This window comes from Psilocybe cubensis, chromosome 6 (assembly GCF_017499595.1).
Source record: "Psilocybe cubensis strain MGC-MH-2018 chromosome 6, whole genome shotgun sequence".
In the NCBI taxonomy this organism is placed as follows: Eukaryota; Fungi; Basidiomycota; class Agaricomycetes; order Agaricales; family Agrocybaceae; genus Psilocybe; species Psilocybe cubensis.
Genome location: NC_063004.1, coordinates 1824241 through 1839296, shown reverse-complemented (window position 1 = coordinate 1839296; position 15056 = coordinate 1824241). Strand labels below are relative to the sequence as shown.

General features: G+C 45.0%; 3 protein-coding genes across 3 annotated transcripts; 1 reads left to right on the top strand and 2 right to left on the bottom strand.

Annotated features, from left to right (window-relative positions):
- Positions 1–29: 29 nt before the first annotated feature.
- On the top strand, positions 30–1478 carry JR316_0007087 (uncharacterized protein; the record flags this gene model as incomplete). Its single annotated transcript, XM_047892830.1, has 3 exons — positions 30–333; positions 619–691; positions 740–1478. 3 exons carry the CDS (start codon positions 30–32, stop codon positions 1476–1478), a joined length of 1116 nt encoding a protein of 371 aa, XP_047748112.1.
- A 174-nt stretch (positions 1479–1652) lies between these two features.
- JR316_0007086 (uncharacterized protein) lies at positions 1653–2546 on the bottom strand (the record flags this gene model as incomplete). The annotated part of the gene is made up of 2 exons (XM_047892829.1): positions 1653–1973; positions 2436–2546. The coding sequence occupies 2 exons, from the start codon at positions 2544–2546 to the stop codon at positions 1653–1655; spliced, it is 432 nt and encodes a 143-aa protein (XP_047748111.1).
- Positions 2547–12079: 9533 nt separating this feature from the next.
- Positions 12080–14865, bottom strand: JR316_0007085 (Cullin-1; the record flags this gene model as incomplete). Its single annotated transcript, XM_047892828.1, has 10 exons — positions 12080–12157; positions 12211–12313; positions 12372–12501; positions 12565–13026; positions 13073–13253; positions 13309–14184; positions 14243–14410; positions 14464–14543; positions 14596–14686; positions 14737–14865. 10 exons carry the CDS (start codon positions 14863–14865, stop codon positions 12080–12082), a joined length of 2298 nt encoding a protein of 765 aa, XP_047748110.1.
- Between the last annotated feature and the right edge of the window lie 191 nt (positions 14866–15056).

Sequence of the window (15056 nt, the reverse complement as noted above, 5' to 3'; positions counted from 1 at the left end):
GAGTCATTGCGCAAGCCGACGACGATAATATGGTCGATGTCGATATATACAACAAAGGCTGCGACCATGACGAAACTGGTCAACATTACAACGAAACTGAAATCCACAGAGTTGATACAACTACGACCCAGCTGTTGACAACAATACGCACCGTATGGAGTGACATCTTAAAACATTTCGAAATAGGGGATTACGTAGGGGTTGACGCTGGCGTTAATGCTGGACGATCGGGTTGGGTCGTGGACATCAAGGGAGATGAAATACAACTAATCGATAAGCAAGGCACTACAAAAGACCAGCAAATCAATACAGCCGACTCGATGTTGGAGGCAAGTATTTGTCATTTAACCGTATATATACTCTGGCTCATGCATACATCTCAGATTATATATATGCACAGGAATTTCGTTTCTCTGGGAGATGCGACGACATGTCAGCCTTCATCGCTCCTCGCGCTTATCCCAACATCACACACGACCCGATATCATCGTTGGAAAGGTGTAACTGTGATAGTGAGCAAGGTACATCATACGTTCAAAGGCTTAATCGGCATTGTCGCCGAGGTACTACAGTCCGTAAGCCCAAGAACAGGTCAACCTGAGTTGCGTTTAGTTGTAGAGCCGACTCGATATGATCCGTCGAATCCCTTCAAGAAAATTGTTTTGAACAGAGACGACGTACTGGAATACAGGTAAGCGTATTTCATTTACCGATTTGTACTCGCGCTCACGGCTTGTAGTACCTTTGAGCCTCTAAGCCTGTCGAAGACGTATGATTCGAACGCTGTCCACCAGTCTCGTAACTTCGCCAACCCATCGATCATAATAACCACAGGAACTGAAAGCGCTGACAGTGGCAGACATACACCATTGCCTGATACTATTGAGGACACCTCGCCTGCGTGGGATCCATCTGACCATTCAGAAGATTTAACAAGCATTAGCATAGGAACCGTCGTCGTAAATTCAAGCGACGGTACCAACGTTGCATCTTTAACCACTCCTTGTAATCTTTTGTTGAAACGAGAGCTGATTGGAGTTCCTTTGACGGTGGAAGAGGCAACCGTCGATGGACACGTTTCTCCGTTGTTTGTAATCGTTCAGGAGGACGTGGATGGGCAGCTGTGCATGATGCGATTTACACCCAATTCGAAGCGGACGTTACGGATTGAATCGACCCATATAAAGCCCAAACATCCTACCATCAAGCACGACTTTGGGTTATTAGCCATCATTGAAGGAGAACACGCGGGTAAATGCGTCAGACGTGTGCATTCTAGGAAGGATACCAATGGCGTGGTATTGGTGGTCAAACAAGTACTGCCCACTGATCGAGGAGCTGATCAAATAGTGGATGGCGAGCTATTGACGCCAACCGAAAATTGTTGTGTGGCCTATGAAACTCAAAAGAGAAAGAATGCTAATCGGAATCAGATGAGACACGAACACGATATTTACATTAGTACTCATTTGCCATAATTGTTTACTGTATGTCATATGTGTTGTATGCTCTACAATGTAACCAATACAGACATCCTCATCAACGAGTTATAAAATATATATATAGCATGCAACTATCTATATAACACTGAACATTCATGTATCGACTGCGCTAATTGTGTGGATTGATACCATGCACTGGCATACGGTTTACTAGTCGTCGAACAAACTTTCCACAGAATTATTGGGCGCCCTAAACTGTATGTCCTTGCCTGAATCTTTGTCACTGTATATCTTGGAAGCGTTGCGATCCACTGCCTCTGCTATATTTGCCAATGTTTCGTGATTTACCGCATCGGTCATCGGTTGGAGACGATTGTGTTGAATAACATCATGTCCTGCAGCGGTGGTTGGTTGGAGACGATTTAGTTGAATGACGTCTTGCCCCGCAACTGGAAGGCGGGTGCGACGACCTTTGTTGCTTGGAGGTCCCGTGATGACGGGCACATTGATGGCCAATAAGGACACGAGGGCCTGAGGCAGAATGAAGCAATGTTGTAGATGATGGTGTAGATAAAGAACTCACAGTAGCGCTTAATGCATACACAACTAACATTGGATATTGTTGAGCTAACTTGACGTAAATCCCGAACCACACGGCGCTGGACAGCATTATGAAAACGCTGCTGTTGTAACCTAACGCGACGGCACGCCAACGGTGCGTCAGTCTGAAAAAGGACACGCGGGTTTCTACTATTAGTATAGTCCAGCTTCGTCGAATAATCAAGATATCAGCAATGAGTTCAGCTATATAGCAGTCAGCAATGGGCAGTCGATTAGATGAAGTGTGACTTACCTATAAGAGAAAACAACAGCAGAATGTAAGGTGGTTGGCATGGACACACAGTATCCGACTTGCAATCGGTGTTGACCTTGCACACAAATATGGCGAAAGTGGAGAAGATAATGCCGATTGCGATGAATATGACAGCGTACAGCCAGCCCCATAATACACGGAGTTGTTTGGCCTTGTGCAGTCGATTCGGTGATAGCACTATACTGGCGCGGGAGACCCTGGACAGCGCATTCGTAGTAATAAGTGGCCATGCTTGTTGTGGAAAGTGACTACGCACCACAAAACTATAAAGAACGCAAATAGTTCGACTCGGTAGGAAACAGGAAGGGCGGTAGGTGTGTCGATGGCTATACATAGCAACCCCATGATATATGTCAATCAATGTAAAATAAAAAAAGACTGGCTACAAAAAGAAAAAAAAAAAAAAAAAAAGTATCACAACGCACCCAATTTAAACAATGTGAGGGCAATGACAAAGTCTGCAACCACAGCCACAGCCGCCAGCCCATCGTCGTACCAACACCGTTTGTCGCACCGCCTGATAATGAGCCTGAAGACGACCAAAAAAATGGCCAAGGCATGGCTGAAAGCCAATCCGTATGCTGCGACTGTAAAATAAAGAGGAAACAAATAAGTTCGTTAGTTTGTTGTTAGAAAAGGTTTACGAAGAATGCTGCCTTACCTATATTTACGTCCATTCTTTGTTCGCTGGTTTTGAGGGGCCGCAGATGCAGGTGATGGTAAGAAGTTGGCGGGATACAAATTACGTGGCAAATGGAAAATGGGAAGGCCACCATATATGGACTTTCGTCGCTGGTCACGGATTGTTCGGCATTCAGAGCGCGGGCTCCAAACGGAAATCGGACAAGCGAACATTGGCTGATAATGCTGTTTACGGGCTACTACAACATCGAATCAGCGACTCAGACGCTGTAGACCATGAGAAGCCATGATTGAATGAAAGCCGAGACAGATATCACGCCCTCTTGTAGGCGATGGTGAGTAAATTTCAAACATAATCAGGATATAAAAGCTTACGATGTCATACGCGCATGACTCTGGACATGATAAACTTTAACTTTACACCAGGCGACCTACCTGAGATGTTGTCCAATATACAACGGCATTCTGGTATATGGTGTCCGTTGCTAGGAGTTGAGATAAGTGTCATAATCGAGAGTATCGCCAGGTGTCGAAGACTCACCCGAATCGCCCAGGTCATCGATACGAAGGCCATCTTGATACCGACATGAACAGACTCAGACTCTGCATCGACCTCCAAACGAATATTTATCCGAACGAACCACTACAAGCCATATCAGTCACACTCGATGCGGTGCAGGTGCTACGGAAACGCTTTGTTTGATATAGGTCATCTTGAATACTCGTTCAGCTCGGATAGCCTGTTCGAAACAAACCTACGACGTAGGTATGGTTTATTCTTAAGCGCATTTATATGCTGGTGTATGGTTCATAGGTGTGGCATAATGATTTTGGTCCATTGAAGTGCCCTGTTGCGCGCAATTGTATTGCCTGACGTTACACCGCAGATACAAAGACCCCAATAAATGTCCATAGTCAAGAGGCGGACTATCATGTTGAAGTACTGACACAGAGGTAAGTCTTTTCACGTTATTTGTATCACCCTCTCTAGACTTACTTGGGATTCCTTCACGAACACGTAAAAAAAAAAAAACTGACAACGTACGAAGCCAACTAATAACATCTGCAGATTTTGCATTAAGCCACCGCATTTAGACATTTCAAATATGGGTACGTACCATGGAATACAACTTTGATCTAGGAATTTCAACTTCTCCAACATGCCGGGTCGTATCGTGTTGTATACACCTCTTATTGGAACTACCTATTATTGTGAGTGCGAAACTATACGGTGGATACACAGCAAGTCATACAGACTTTAGCGTTTAACAGTTGGCCAGACGCCGTCTTAATCCGTATCTCGCGTCCCATGCGTTGTAAATGTCTTGTGTTTTTTTGCTGAAGTTAGACGACCCATCCATTTTCAGCATGTCTCGGACGAAGGTCTATGAACACATTGAAACTCACGACAGTACGCTCGACGTGCCACATTGCAAACACCGACTCCCGTTTAAGCAGTTTTTTACGGAAACTGGATGGGTTGAAGAGTAGGCGGTGTACAAAGAAACTTTGATCCATCTCTGTTTGGGTGATTTGAGGTTGCACGGTTGCTGAATTCCAAACCAATACACGCGCTAACGTCCGTCGGACCGCATTTTCTATGCTATATGTCGGTGCGTCTATTGACGTTGTCCCAGTTAGGTGTGCACCGACAATGTATGAGTAAGTGTGTTGCGGACTGGTTGATCGAACCCGGATCTCTATTTGTATGTGAGTGCCATGCTATGTTGACAATATAGGGTGAAACTCACGAGCGCCTAGCAGACGGCAATTAATCTCACAGTCTCGCACCTATCCGTTCGTTTGTCGTAAAGACGTTGACCAAGGTGGATGGATGGTGCAAAGAGACACGAGCACTCAAATGAAAGTATATTTCAGAGGATACATTGACACTCACGGTAACACAGGCATCACGGTACATTCTTCCATCCTCTTCATACGGTTACGAGCTGTTGATCAACTATGGTTGGAGAAGTTGGAGGATGAGGGAGCGGGCGAATCTTTTGTGGTGAAGAGTATCATTGGATGGAGTGTACTGAAGGTGCGAGGTAGAAGGACTGCGTGCTGATGAGGGCACTGTTGCCTGTTGAAGACGCACATTCCTCTAGTGCACACAATTGTACGGCCATTAGCAAATGTGAAACAAAGGTAACACCTGTAAGCAGTTCTGAGTAACGGAAGTGGACAGTAGGTATTTTGGTAGATCACATGCCTGTTCAGTCCGCTTCCGGGGTTCTGTTGTGTGCATTGCGTACACTCCTCTATGTCTCCTATATTCCATTCACATCCTGCTATGATCTTCTTCCGTACACTCCGTGGTTTCTGACGCAATGCAACATGAAGTCGTTTAGTTTTATGCCAAAGTATTTGAGAGTCAACTGACTTATAAATGCAGTGTGATCAACAATTTTCAAAGTGCCCTCGACGGTCTGGGCGGTACGCCTCTCTATCAATACAAAAGAATCCTGACAGTAAGTAGCACCCAAACAACTTTCCCCCTCTTAGATTGTTGCGCCACTGATAACCTCAAGCAACTTTTAGGGTGGAAACCATGCGATACCAGTCACTTTTCTTCATTTCCGTCAACGGTCTACTGCGGTCAAACTTGTATCGAGTGGTATGAGACACTATAACATGACCGAATCCCCTCGATGCACTACTGAGAGAATACGGTACAACGGGTATAATCGATATTAGTTGTCTGGAATACATTGATTCAGGTGAGAGACCGATTGCACGGTGAAAGTCGATGTATACTCACACTCCTGACTGTAGACGAGCTTGGACTGAGATCGAACGAACGAAAATAAACGGACCCTCACCGAAGCCGGTTGACAGCACGTTGGCTGTCTATCCTTCAGAACATATACTGTACTACGAATTAACAGAAAGTTAATGAGTTGAACGGGCAACGGGAGGATTGTTGCACGCCTGAACGGAATGTGCGTTTGCATTCACTGAAGGCGTCAAAACGAAGTTTGTTCTACGTGCTAACCTCGGCCCATATAATATACAGCTTATCTCAACATCTGTTGACACAGGTCTGACAAAATCATGCTTTCGAACATCCACCCAGTTTAACAGATATGGGGAAAATATCGTGGCGAGGTGAATTGCTCCTCGCTGTCTTGTTGATTGAAACGCCTCCACGTTAACCTTGAAAAAAAAAAATTCAGGAGAACTGTCACTGCCTTACATCAACGGTATACCAAAACACGACCGCGCAAACTAACGACCGCTCCATAACATCGATTGTATGCACGCCCCATCGGTGCAGGCAACGATATCATCGCGTCGGACTTCAAAAGCCTACGTAGCACGTGCTTGCATATGTCAACGACCAAACATCTGGTTAGCGAAGTTCTACTTCTACATGGACGTCTTGCACGACAACGCTACGGAAAGTAGTTCCTACAAAAGAGCTATCGCAAGGCGTAACGCCCTACTGAGTGACCCCTTGGCAGCATCGGTCACTGAGAACTCAGTGGAGTGTAAAAGTTGCGGGAAGAGCATATTACTGTCGAAGAAATGGCCCTTCGACCCTCAACATTGGACAAAGCATCTCAAGAGATGCGATTTTACGAGACATTCGAATAACCACAAGGTGAGTGCGAACCATCATTAAGGACACTTTTAATTTTCGTTAACATACATTGTGTAGAGCCGTTCAAAAATTCAAATCAACAGACGGAAAAAGAGTAACTGCAACGGTCGGGCAAAGTCGTCAGCGAGGTCGATGACAGAATCAGTGCCTCCACGGCCAATAACCTCAAGCAACTCAATTCAAGAGACAGCCTCATCAACTTCACTATCGATGAAAGAGCCATTTCAACTACCGTCAACGAGGCTGATAGTAACTAGCAAAGGCAACTGTAGGTTTCCCAAACACGAATTCGTACTCTACACTGTCTAATTATAATGCAAATACAGATTTTCAGAATTTGATGGATCAGTATACTGTACGATGTCATCCTGACGTTATCACCAGGCCTCCTTCATGGGATCGCGAAAGATGGGATTGGAGTAATTTGAAGCAGCCTAGATTCGACGATTGAACTGGCGTTTACAGTACACGCAACTTAACATAAATATTTACGTAATGTTTATGATGTTCTTATTTATATTATACAATATGATGATATCAGTATCTAATCTTATCATAGGGTGAGGGAAATCAAGGACTCGTATCGCCGTGCGAAGCAACGGCCCTCAACTCAAGTAAGAACTGCAAGCCGAAATGGTGTTATCTTTGGATGCCAGGACTTTGGAAACTCAGACGGGGGCACGTCAGTTGAATGGTGGTGCGATGTGCGGACGGTGACGGCTGCATCCCGCTGCGAATCATTCGTCATTGCAAGGGACAAGATGGAAAACCATTATATGCTGGAGGTTTCCAAGTTACAAAGGCGCCCATTCTACCGTAGCCCACCGCCCACTGCTCTAGTTTTGACATGGTGATTCAAAAGTTGTCATTTCAGAAGGAAGATGCTATTAATAGCTCTTCAGGGCGGCGGCGTCGATAATGTAATCGCAAATCATTTCGGTCGTAGCCGGGTGTATACCATTCGATCAAGGGGCGATCTAGGGCAATCAACTACGCCAACTTGCTTTCTTTCCTCATTAGCGCCCGTGTACACAGTTGGTGTTTATGAGGGCGAATTATCTTCCGTGTTTTTGGGAAGGAGCAAAATTTATCGTTTCCTTTTGCATTGAAGGGTTGCGGCTGGGCATCTGGAGGTATCTGGTACGACTATTTTGCACATCCTGGACCAGGACCACTAGGGTCCACTCAGGCTCCCAATCGCTCGACGCTTTCAATTAACACTAAATACGCGTTTAAGGTGATAATTAACATGTTGCACATTGGAATTGCCTTTGACGGAGTCTTGCAGCGCATTGGGACGGTAACTCACGCAGCAGCTATCAGGCTTAACATCCTCAATCATGGACATCCCATATTGAACATGACCGTTGTTTCGACATCGACGCGCGACTTTTAGCTTCAACGACTCGGGAGCTTATGGTTATGATGATTTTGTTATTAACCTGGAATTCCCTTGCTGAAAAAAGAACGTAAAATTAGATCTGATGACACAGAGAAAATGGTGCTGCAGCGACTAATTACACTAGATCGAATGGGGCTTCTAACTGCGCATGTAACCGCGACCTGCGACCGTTGATTTATAATTTTCTCCCTTTAGCCTTGAGTCAGCCACCATCGCTTATGGCGTTATGAGAAGATAATAGGCCTCCTCCCTTTGCTATCTATATTACAGCGGCGTTCCCTTCTTCTGGAGATCAGTAAAAATAAATGCACACTACTTCCACCCCTCTATCAAGAGTCTATTACCACGTTTTTGTGTTCATGTCTCTCTCCACTACTCAAGTCTTCGTCGGCACTAGTCTACGCCTCCACTTCTTCTTTGATATTCACTCCGACGACTTACCCACCCCAAAAACCCAAAATTTGAAATAGGCGTGTATCCAAGTCACACAGTGGTGCAAAAATGGCAGTCGAGTTAACATAAAAGTAAATAAAATCTACACTCTCTGTACAGCAAAGGAAATCGAGCTTTGATTCGAAACGTCGTGATATACAAATACACCTGGAAAAAAAGAACCGTTGCCGTTATGGAGAACTCCCCCTTTCCCTTGAGCTTGTCAACATCGGGCAATAACCCTCCATTCTTGACATATACACCAAATACTATACCCCTCGTCCATCCCTCCATGATCCAAGCCCCTAATATGTCCGAGTCTGGTTTCTCTGTGCTCTAGAACGAATGTGGATTGGTTTCGTTTTTTCATTAAAGTCCCTGATGGCATGGGTATATAAAATAGTCCAAAGCAGAGGATGAATGAAAGGTCGTTTTAGAGAATCGAGTCGTCGAAATGTTGAGAAGATGGACGGATGAATGTGCGACGACGAAATAGAAAGATAAGCGAGCCGAGCTCCGCATGGGAGGAATCCCACTGAGTCCCACTGTCCAAAGCTCGTAAATGATGAGTAACGAGGGTACAAAGAAGTAGGCGCAGAATGCGAGCTAACAACCCATGACTAGAGTGGTGTGGAAGGCTAAGGGAAAATGCAAGGTCCGTGGTGGCAAGATGTATGCTTTAATCGATTGATCTGTCGAAAGGTTCTTTGAAGCCGTGAGTCTCTTCCCCCTGTGTCTCTCAGAACCTTGTCGCTGTCGGCGGCTGTAAGTGCAAAAGTTAAAAGGACATGCAAACGTCAGTCAACATATACTCGGACCCAATAGGTATTCGCCGATGGGACGAAATTGAACAAAAATAGTGCAGAAGAAAGGCGCATGCAACGCATGAAGGAAAGAAAGGCACATTTTAGGAAGTCGGTAAGAAGGAAGAGAGACGTACTGGTGAGACAATGTAGTCAAATTCTGTGTCTGATTTCGTGAACGTCTGTGTTTGGACCTTTACGGAGAGCGAGGGGTTGTCGGAGTATCGACCTAGCGCATCCTTCTCCAGACTGCTACCAGCACCCGGACTGGGCGGCTCCATACATTGAGAAACATGGGCGGACGCCACGGCACGAAAGGGCGTCAGTTGAAGAAAGGTTCCTTCCTGGGGTGCCGCCTGTTCCCGAAGGGATTCGCGACTATTCAGTCTATTAAAGGCAAATGCACCGTTAATTTATTCATTCTTTACGCCAAGCAAGTAAGAGGACTCAACGCAGCCAATAGTGAATTAACATAGCCTGGGATCAAGGCATTGTGAGCACATGCCATCGGTAAAGACCGCACAGATGAGGAAGGCTACGCACATTTTCCAATTAGCCAGAAGAACCCCAGCCAGATATAGTTTGTTGGCATTGTAGCAAACTGCAGAGAACGACCCATTTTCAGTATATAATTCCACAAAATCTCGGAAGCGAAGTCCTCACGGTGACCACACATATGAAAGCAATGACGCTGCGATATGTGAGCATGTTGAGCAATCTCGGCAGAGAATAGAAAAATAATCTGACAGACCTCGTGATCAGCCCTGTCGTCAGACTATAGATGATCAAAGTCGAAATGAGAGAATCGGTTCTAAAGCGCCCCTGTAAGCCGTCTGTCTACTCTCTCCGACGAGACACATTTACCGAGCAAACCCAGTACGACTTTTGGTCAGGTAATAACAGAGCGAAATGGCGATAATGATATCGGCAGCAGCTGCGCTTCCCAGCCCGGTACTTGTCACCCACTAGGTAGCCGGGATATCAATTAGCCCCATAAACATCGATAGAACAGACAAAGCCTACTATTAGTCTCGGAAACCTGGTTGTGTCTACCAGAATAAAACTAGAAGTTGGTCAGCTGTGTGGAGTATCACACCGACCAAGAGCCGACGTACCCCTCGACCGTGAACACTGAAGAGGAAACCGAAGTCAGAAACCTCTAAAGGAAATAGAAAGACCGACTGGTACGCACGGACTCCCAGACCTGTCAGTAACTATGAGTACCTGTTACGGAAATTTAACCGAAGGTTGCTTACCACAATGAATGCAAGCAAGAAGGACCTGCGAATAATGAGCTACCCCTGCATGCTACATAACAATAGAACTTACAATTATTCCGGTTATAATGACATTTTTGGACACTGGGGTCGGGTCCGAATCGTGAGATAAGACCACAAGGTATCATAGAAAAGAAGATTTACTTATCCAGACCCTCCGGGCGAAAAAGCTATACAAACATTTTGATCAGCGTGATAGACTACAAAGAAAATGATCCATGTACCACTCAACAATGAGACCTATGAGTCCCTGTTCGTAGTCCGTCAACCTTGCTTGATGCTTTCAATTATAGGTCGCGGCTCACATTGCAATCAGTTTGTAACTATTGGCACGTTGTGAGCCATATGGCAGTCAAGAAAAAGCTCGAACCAAGACCTACATTCATACTCCTATATTTTACGGTCAATATCAGAGAACAAGTCATGCTATGGGGCCTTACCATGTTGACCGGTGGAGCGCGGATGTATTGTTGAAGTTGGTAACGAGATATCTGTGTCGCATTGTCATGATATTTATCAAAAGGTTGTTCGGACAGCCACTGACGAATAGATTGAGATTGTACAAAGGAAGAGGTGTGCGGTGTCCAAGAACCAGAGAATTACTACCTGTAGCAAGAAGAAAACAATACAAGACGCGTTATGACGAGAACGGAACTGCCGGAGCAACATTTCAACTCACAATAATCTTAACGAATCGCGAATCATTGGGATATTGTCTGCTCCAAGTTTCAGATTACAAGAATCTATCACAAGAATTTGCCGCACTTGAAATATAGGAAACTGCACAGAAATTAGTTACTCAAAAGTCCAATATGTCTTGACGGTCTTACGTCTGCAGAAGTGTGACGCCATAGAGCCTATAAAGGGGAATCAGCCAATCACAGACCTTCGTTCACCCACAAAGAACATACACGGCGCTACCAATCAAACCAATAAATGCGGCCCCATAGGTAGTGTCCAGTGAATCCATCGTTCAAGGGAAGGAGAGTTTGGGGTGGCGAGAATGCGGGGGAAGGGAGAGTCCCATACAGTTCTCGATTTCAAGACATATATAGGTTACTGCAGTCGGCCTTGTGAGTATGGCAGAATTGTGGCAGAAAAGAATCCCATAGTAGGTGGTGAGCAGTTATGGGGAAGCCTCGGCTTCAATACCCAAGAGCGCCCTTCTCACACAGGCCGTAAGCTGTCACGGCATTTTCCAGAGTGGCGAGTGGCGAATTCTGCAACCAGGGAAGCTGTGGGGTTGCATGCTTAATAAAACATAGAAAAGATATGTTTGTGGAACATACAGTCTGCAGTCTCTTGCGAAGGACTGGAATAACAATTGGAGGGTATGGCATCCAGTGGCCGAAATTTCATTATACCCGGAGTGAGCAGGCTCCGTGCCCTGGATTGTCGAGGAAGCGCCACATCGAAAGAGGCCAGTTATTCTCAGACGAGACCCTAAATAATTCAGTTCCCATCTACGATGCTATCCCGAGAGCAATTTGTCAGAAAAGGGCATAACGTGACTCACGAAACCAATATATATACAGCATGCAAAGAACGACGACATGAACAATATGCTACAGAATGACGAAAACGTAAAAAAAGAAAGAAAGGGTTACGCGACATAGGCAAAAGTGTCTCTTGTGCCTTCAACTCGTTCGATGTATTCTTTCTCCAGCAGAGTGTCGATTGCCTAAAAGATTTTGGCATTAAAGCCGATAAAAGCATACGCCTATATGTACTAACCTTCTTGATATCTGGGATTTTGGGCGCGAATCTTTGTGTAATCTGAGAAATAACTTCCTGGATTAGCGGCTGGTTTTTCATCGTCTTTCGCGCCTTCATGATGCTGTTTGGAGATTCATTAACCCATAGTGTTCAAACGATCAAAATCACAGAATACCCACCGAACAATAGTGGCTTGGATGACGTATTTTCGATCTTCGTCAACCGTCTTTAAGACATCAGTTGATTCTGCCTTCGTCTCTGCCTTGATAGGTTGATTCAAATTGACGCGAATCTTCTTTGATTTGAAATCTGTTAATTTTCTGGTCAATAAAACAACAAAATTGTGCTGTCATCCATGGTCAAAGGACGCACTGGGGTTGAGATCGTATTGATCTGTCTCTTCGTTGATCAAGATTTTAGCTTTGACTAATAGCGCTAGAACCTGTGACAATAATTCTTTTGTAATCGAGGTTGCAGCGACAAGCTCGCCGAGAGAGAGAGTATCGTTGTTGTTATATTGGAGGAGAACAGCCATCTGGAACGAACTGGTCATTAGAATGTATTTCTGGTTCAGATAATTCGTCCGCAGCTCGTTTTTTGAGTAATTCCAGAGCCATGTAAGTTTGCGACCGGAGTGTTTCATTTGATAATATTTCTGGAATCGATCATAGGTCGGCAAAATTTCAGCAGGTATCACGAATTCGTGGCTAGGTGGATTCAAAGGCCAGAAATTTGTGCCAAGAACCATGATACTGAAGCTGATATCCATATCGTCATGATTCTGTTCCATCCTACTCTTGAATGAGTCGGTGAGATCCTTGCTCAGGCTCATGTCTGATAACGATCAGCCACTGTCGATAGTAGGGAGAAAAATACACACCTGTGAACATGCGCTGCAGTTTGTTGGTGTACTCGAAACCACAAGCTTCTTTCAATTTGGATATCATGCTGGCCTCACTTTCATCCGAAGCCGACACGCCATGAATAAGACGTTTTGACAATTTAGTGGTATAGAAGGTCTGGAATACGTCCTTGTCTTCTATGTATTTGAAAAGAACCATCTGCCCTCAACAAATTAGACAACAAAGAGAGTCATGTTCAGGATATGTCACACACCACACGATTTAAGGCGACTTCCAAGTCATCCTCCTCCGCCAATTTATTGTTCTTGCGTAGAAGAAGATCGGCATGTTTGGCGAGCAATTCCGGAGATTTCGAATTTGATTGTCCAGTTGCAGCGTTTCTGTTCACGAACTCGCGACAGGCTTTATCTAAACTGGCAACAAACCCAGCCTCCCCACGGAAACTTCTCGTCACGGTTTCAGAATTCTTCTGATGTACCTCCAACAGAGCATCGACATATGCCTTCGGGTCTAGTGCATCTGTATTTGATTCTGATTCGCCCACTAATTTTGAAACTGCCGCTAAACCAGCTTTTTTTACATGTTCCTCGAATTTCTTTCGCAAGGGTTCCAAACCCTCTGGTATCCGCGAAAGAAGGGCGTACATCCGCTGCAAATCCTCATCCTTGTCGAAATCGAGGAGTGATTGGAAACTTTCCCACATCAACTCCGAGTGTTCTCGGATGAGTACGTGTTCGCATCTGCTAATGAGTGGCTTTCTTGTCTGGGTGTGCAGATAGAATTCTACACGGTCCTCTTCTTCACGTAGACGCTCCTCGGCCTTCTTTAAGTAATCGGAGATTGTGTTAGCCGCCAAGAATGATTCCGACTCCTGTTTGTAGTATTTCTCCGTAGTGTCAATGAAAGGAAGCTCGAAATGCTCCTTATAAATGTCGAGACAGGCCTTGTTTGTGTCGGTATCATCAAGACCCAATGACACGAAGGAGTCCACGACTTTCTTCACGAGACCTTGATCAATCACGTTCCCGTTTCGCTGATCTTCGATAAGTCGAAGAAGGGCACTCGCCAACTTGGTCTTTTTCTGCTGAATTGGAATGAAGAGATTATTCTTCCATTGAACAAGAGCGAGCTGCGGATGAAATCGATGGGTTCCAGTTCCTCGGGTAACAGAAAGTACATGCACACACCGTATAAACCGGATAGACACCTTTTCGTCCTTCATCGCGTTCTCTCTTAACCCAATGTCGGTTGAGATACGTAAAAAGACGATTGATATAATTCGCTCCAGTGGTATATCGCGACCACTCTGCAGCGTAATATCGTAAGAGAGCTTCATCTTGCAGGGATTCGGTTTCCTGCAAAATAACATATTGTTTTTGAGCGATATCATTATGAGCCAATCACTAACCTCTCTGAGACCTTTCAGATGCGTCACAAAGTATCGAATGAGATTATTGTATAAATCGGAGCCCATCAAATTGGCTCCAGCTGTATTGAGGTTTGAAATCTCAAGGACATGGTCAACTTCTTTGCGACTTACATCGTCCACCCATCCCGATTGCTTCTGATGCTGTCCCATGCATCTTTGAGGAAGTGCAATAGTTGTAGGCTACGGTATACAAGGACATGTACTGCGATCTCGTTAATAGAAGAATAAGACTCGTTTAGTGTGACCAGATACCTTAGAGTACGAGACCCCCGTTTGCAGCTTGGTCATGATGTGATCGACACCTTCCTCCAGGTATGCCCATGTTGTTGCGAGGTCTGCAGAAGGAGGGGGCATTGGGAAGGGGGCATTGGGGGTTGACATGATGGTCAAGAGAGAGGACTAATACAAGCGCGGACCGCGGCCTAATAGTGATCGGCCAAACAAAGTGAAACTAATTTGGAACGGAGGATAGTAAACTGATATTTGAGAACCTCGACGACAACTTCAACTTGCCATGAGCATTAAATATTACACTGCGGCATATAGAAGATGGATGGAGTGGATAAATTATT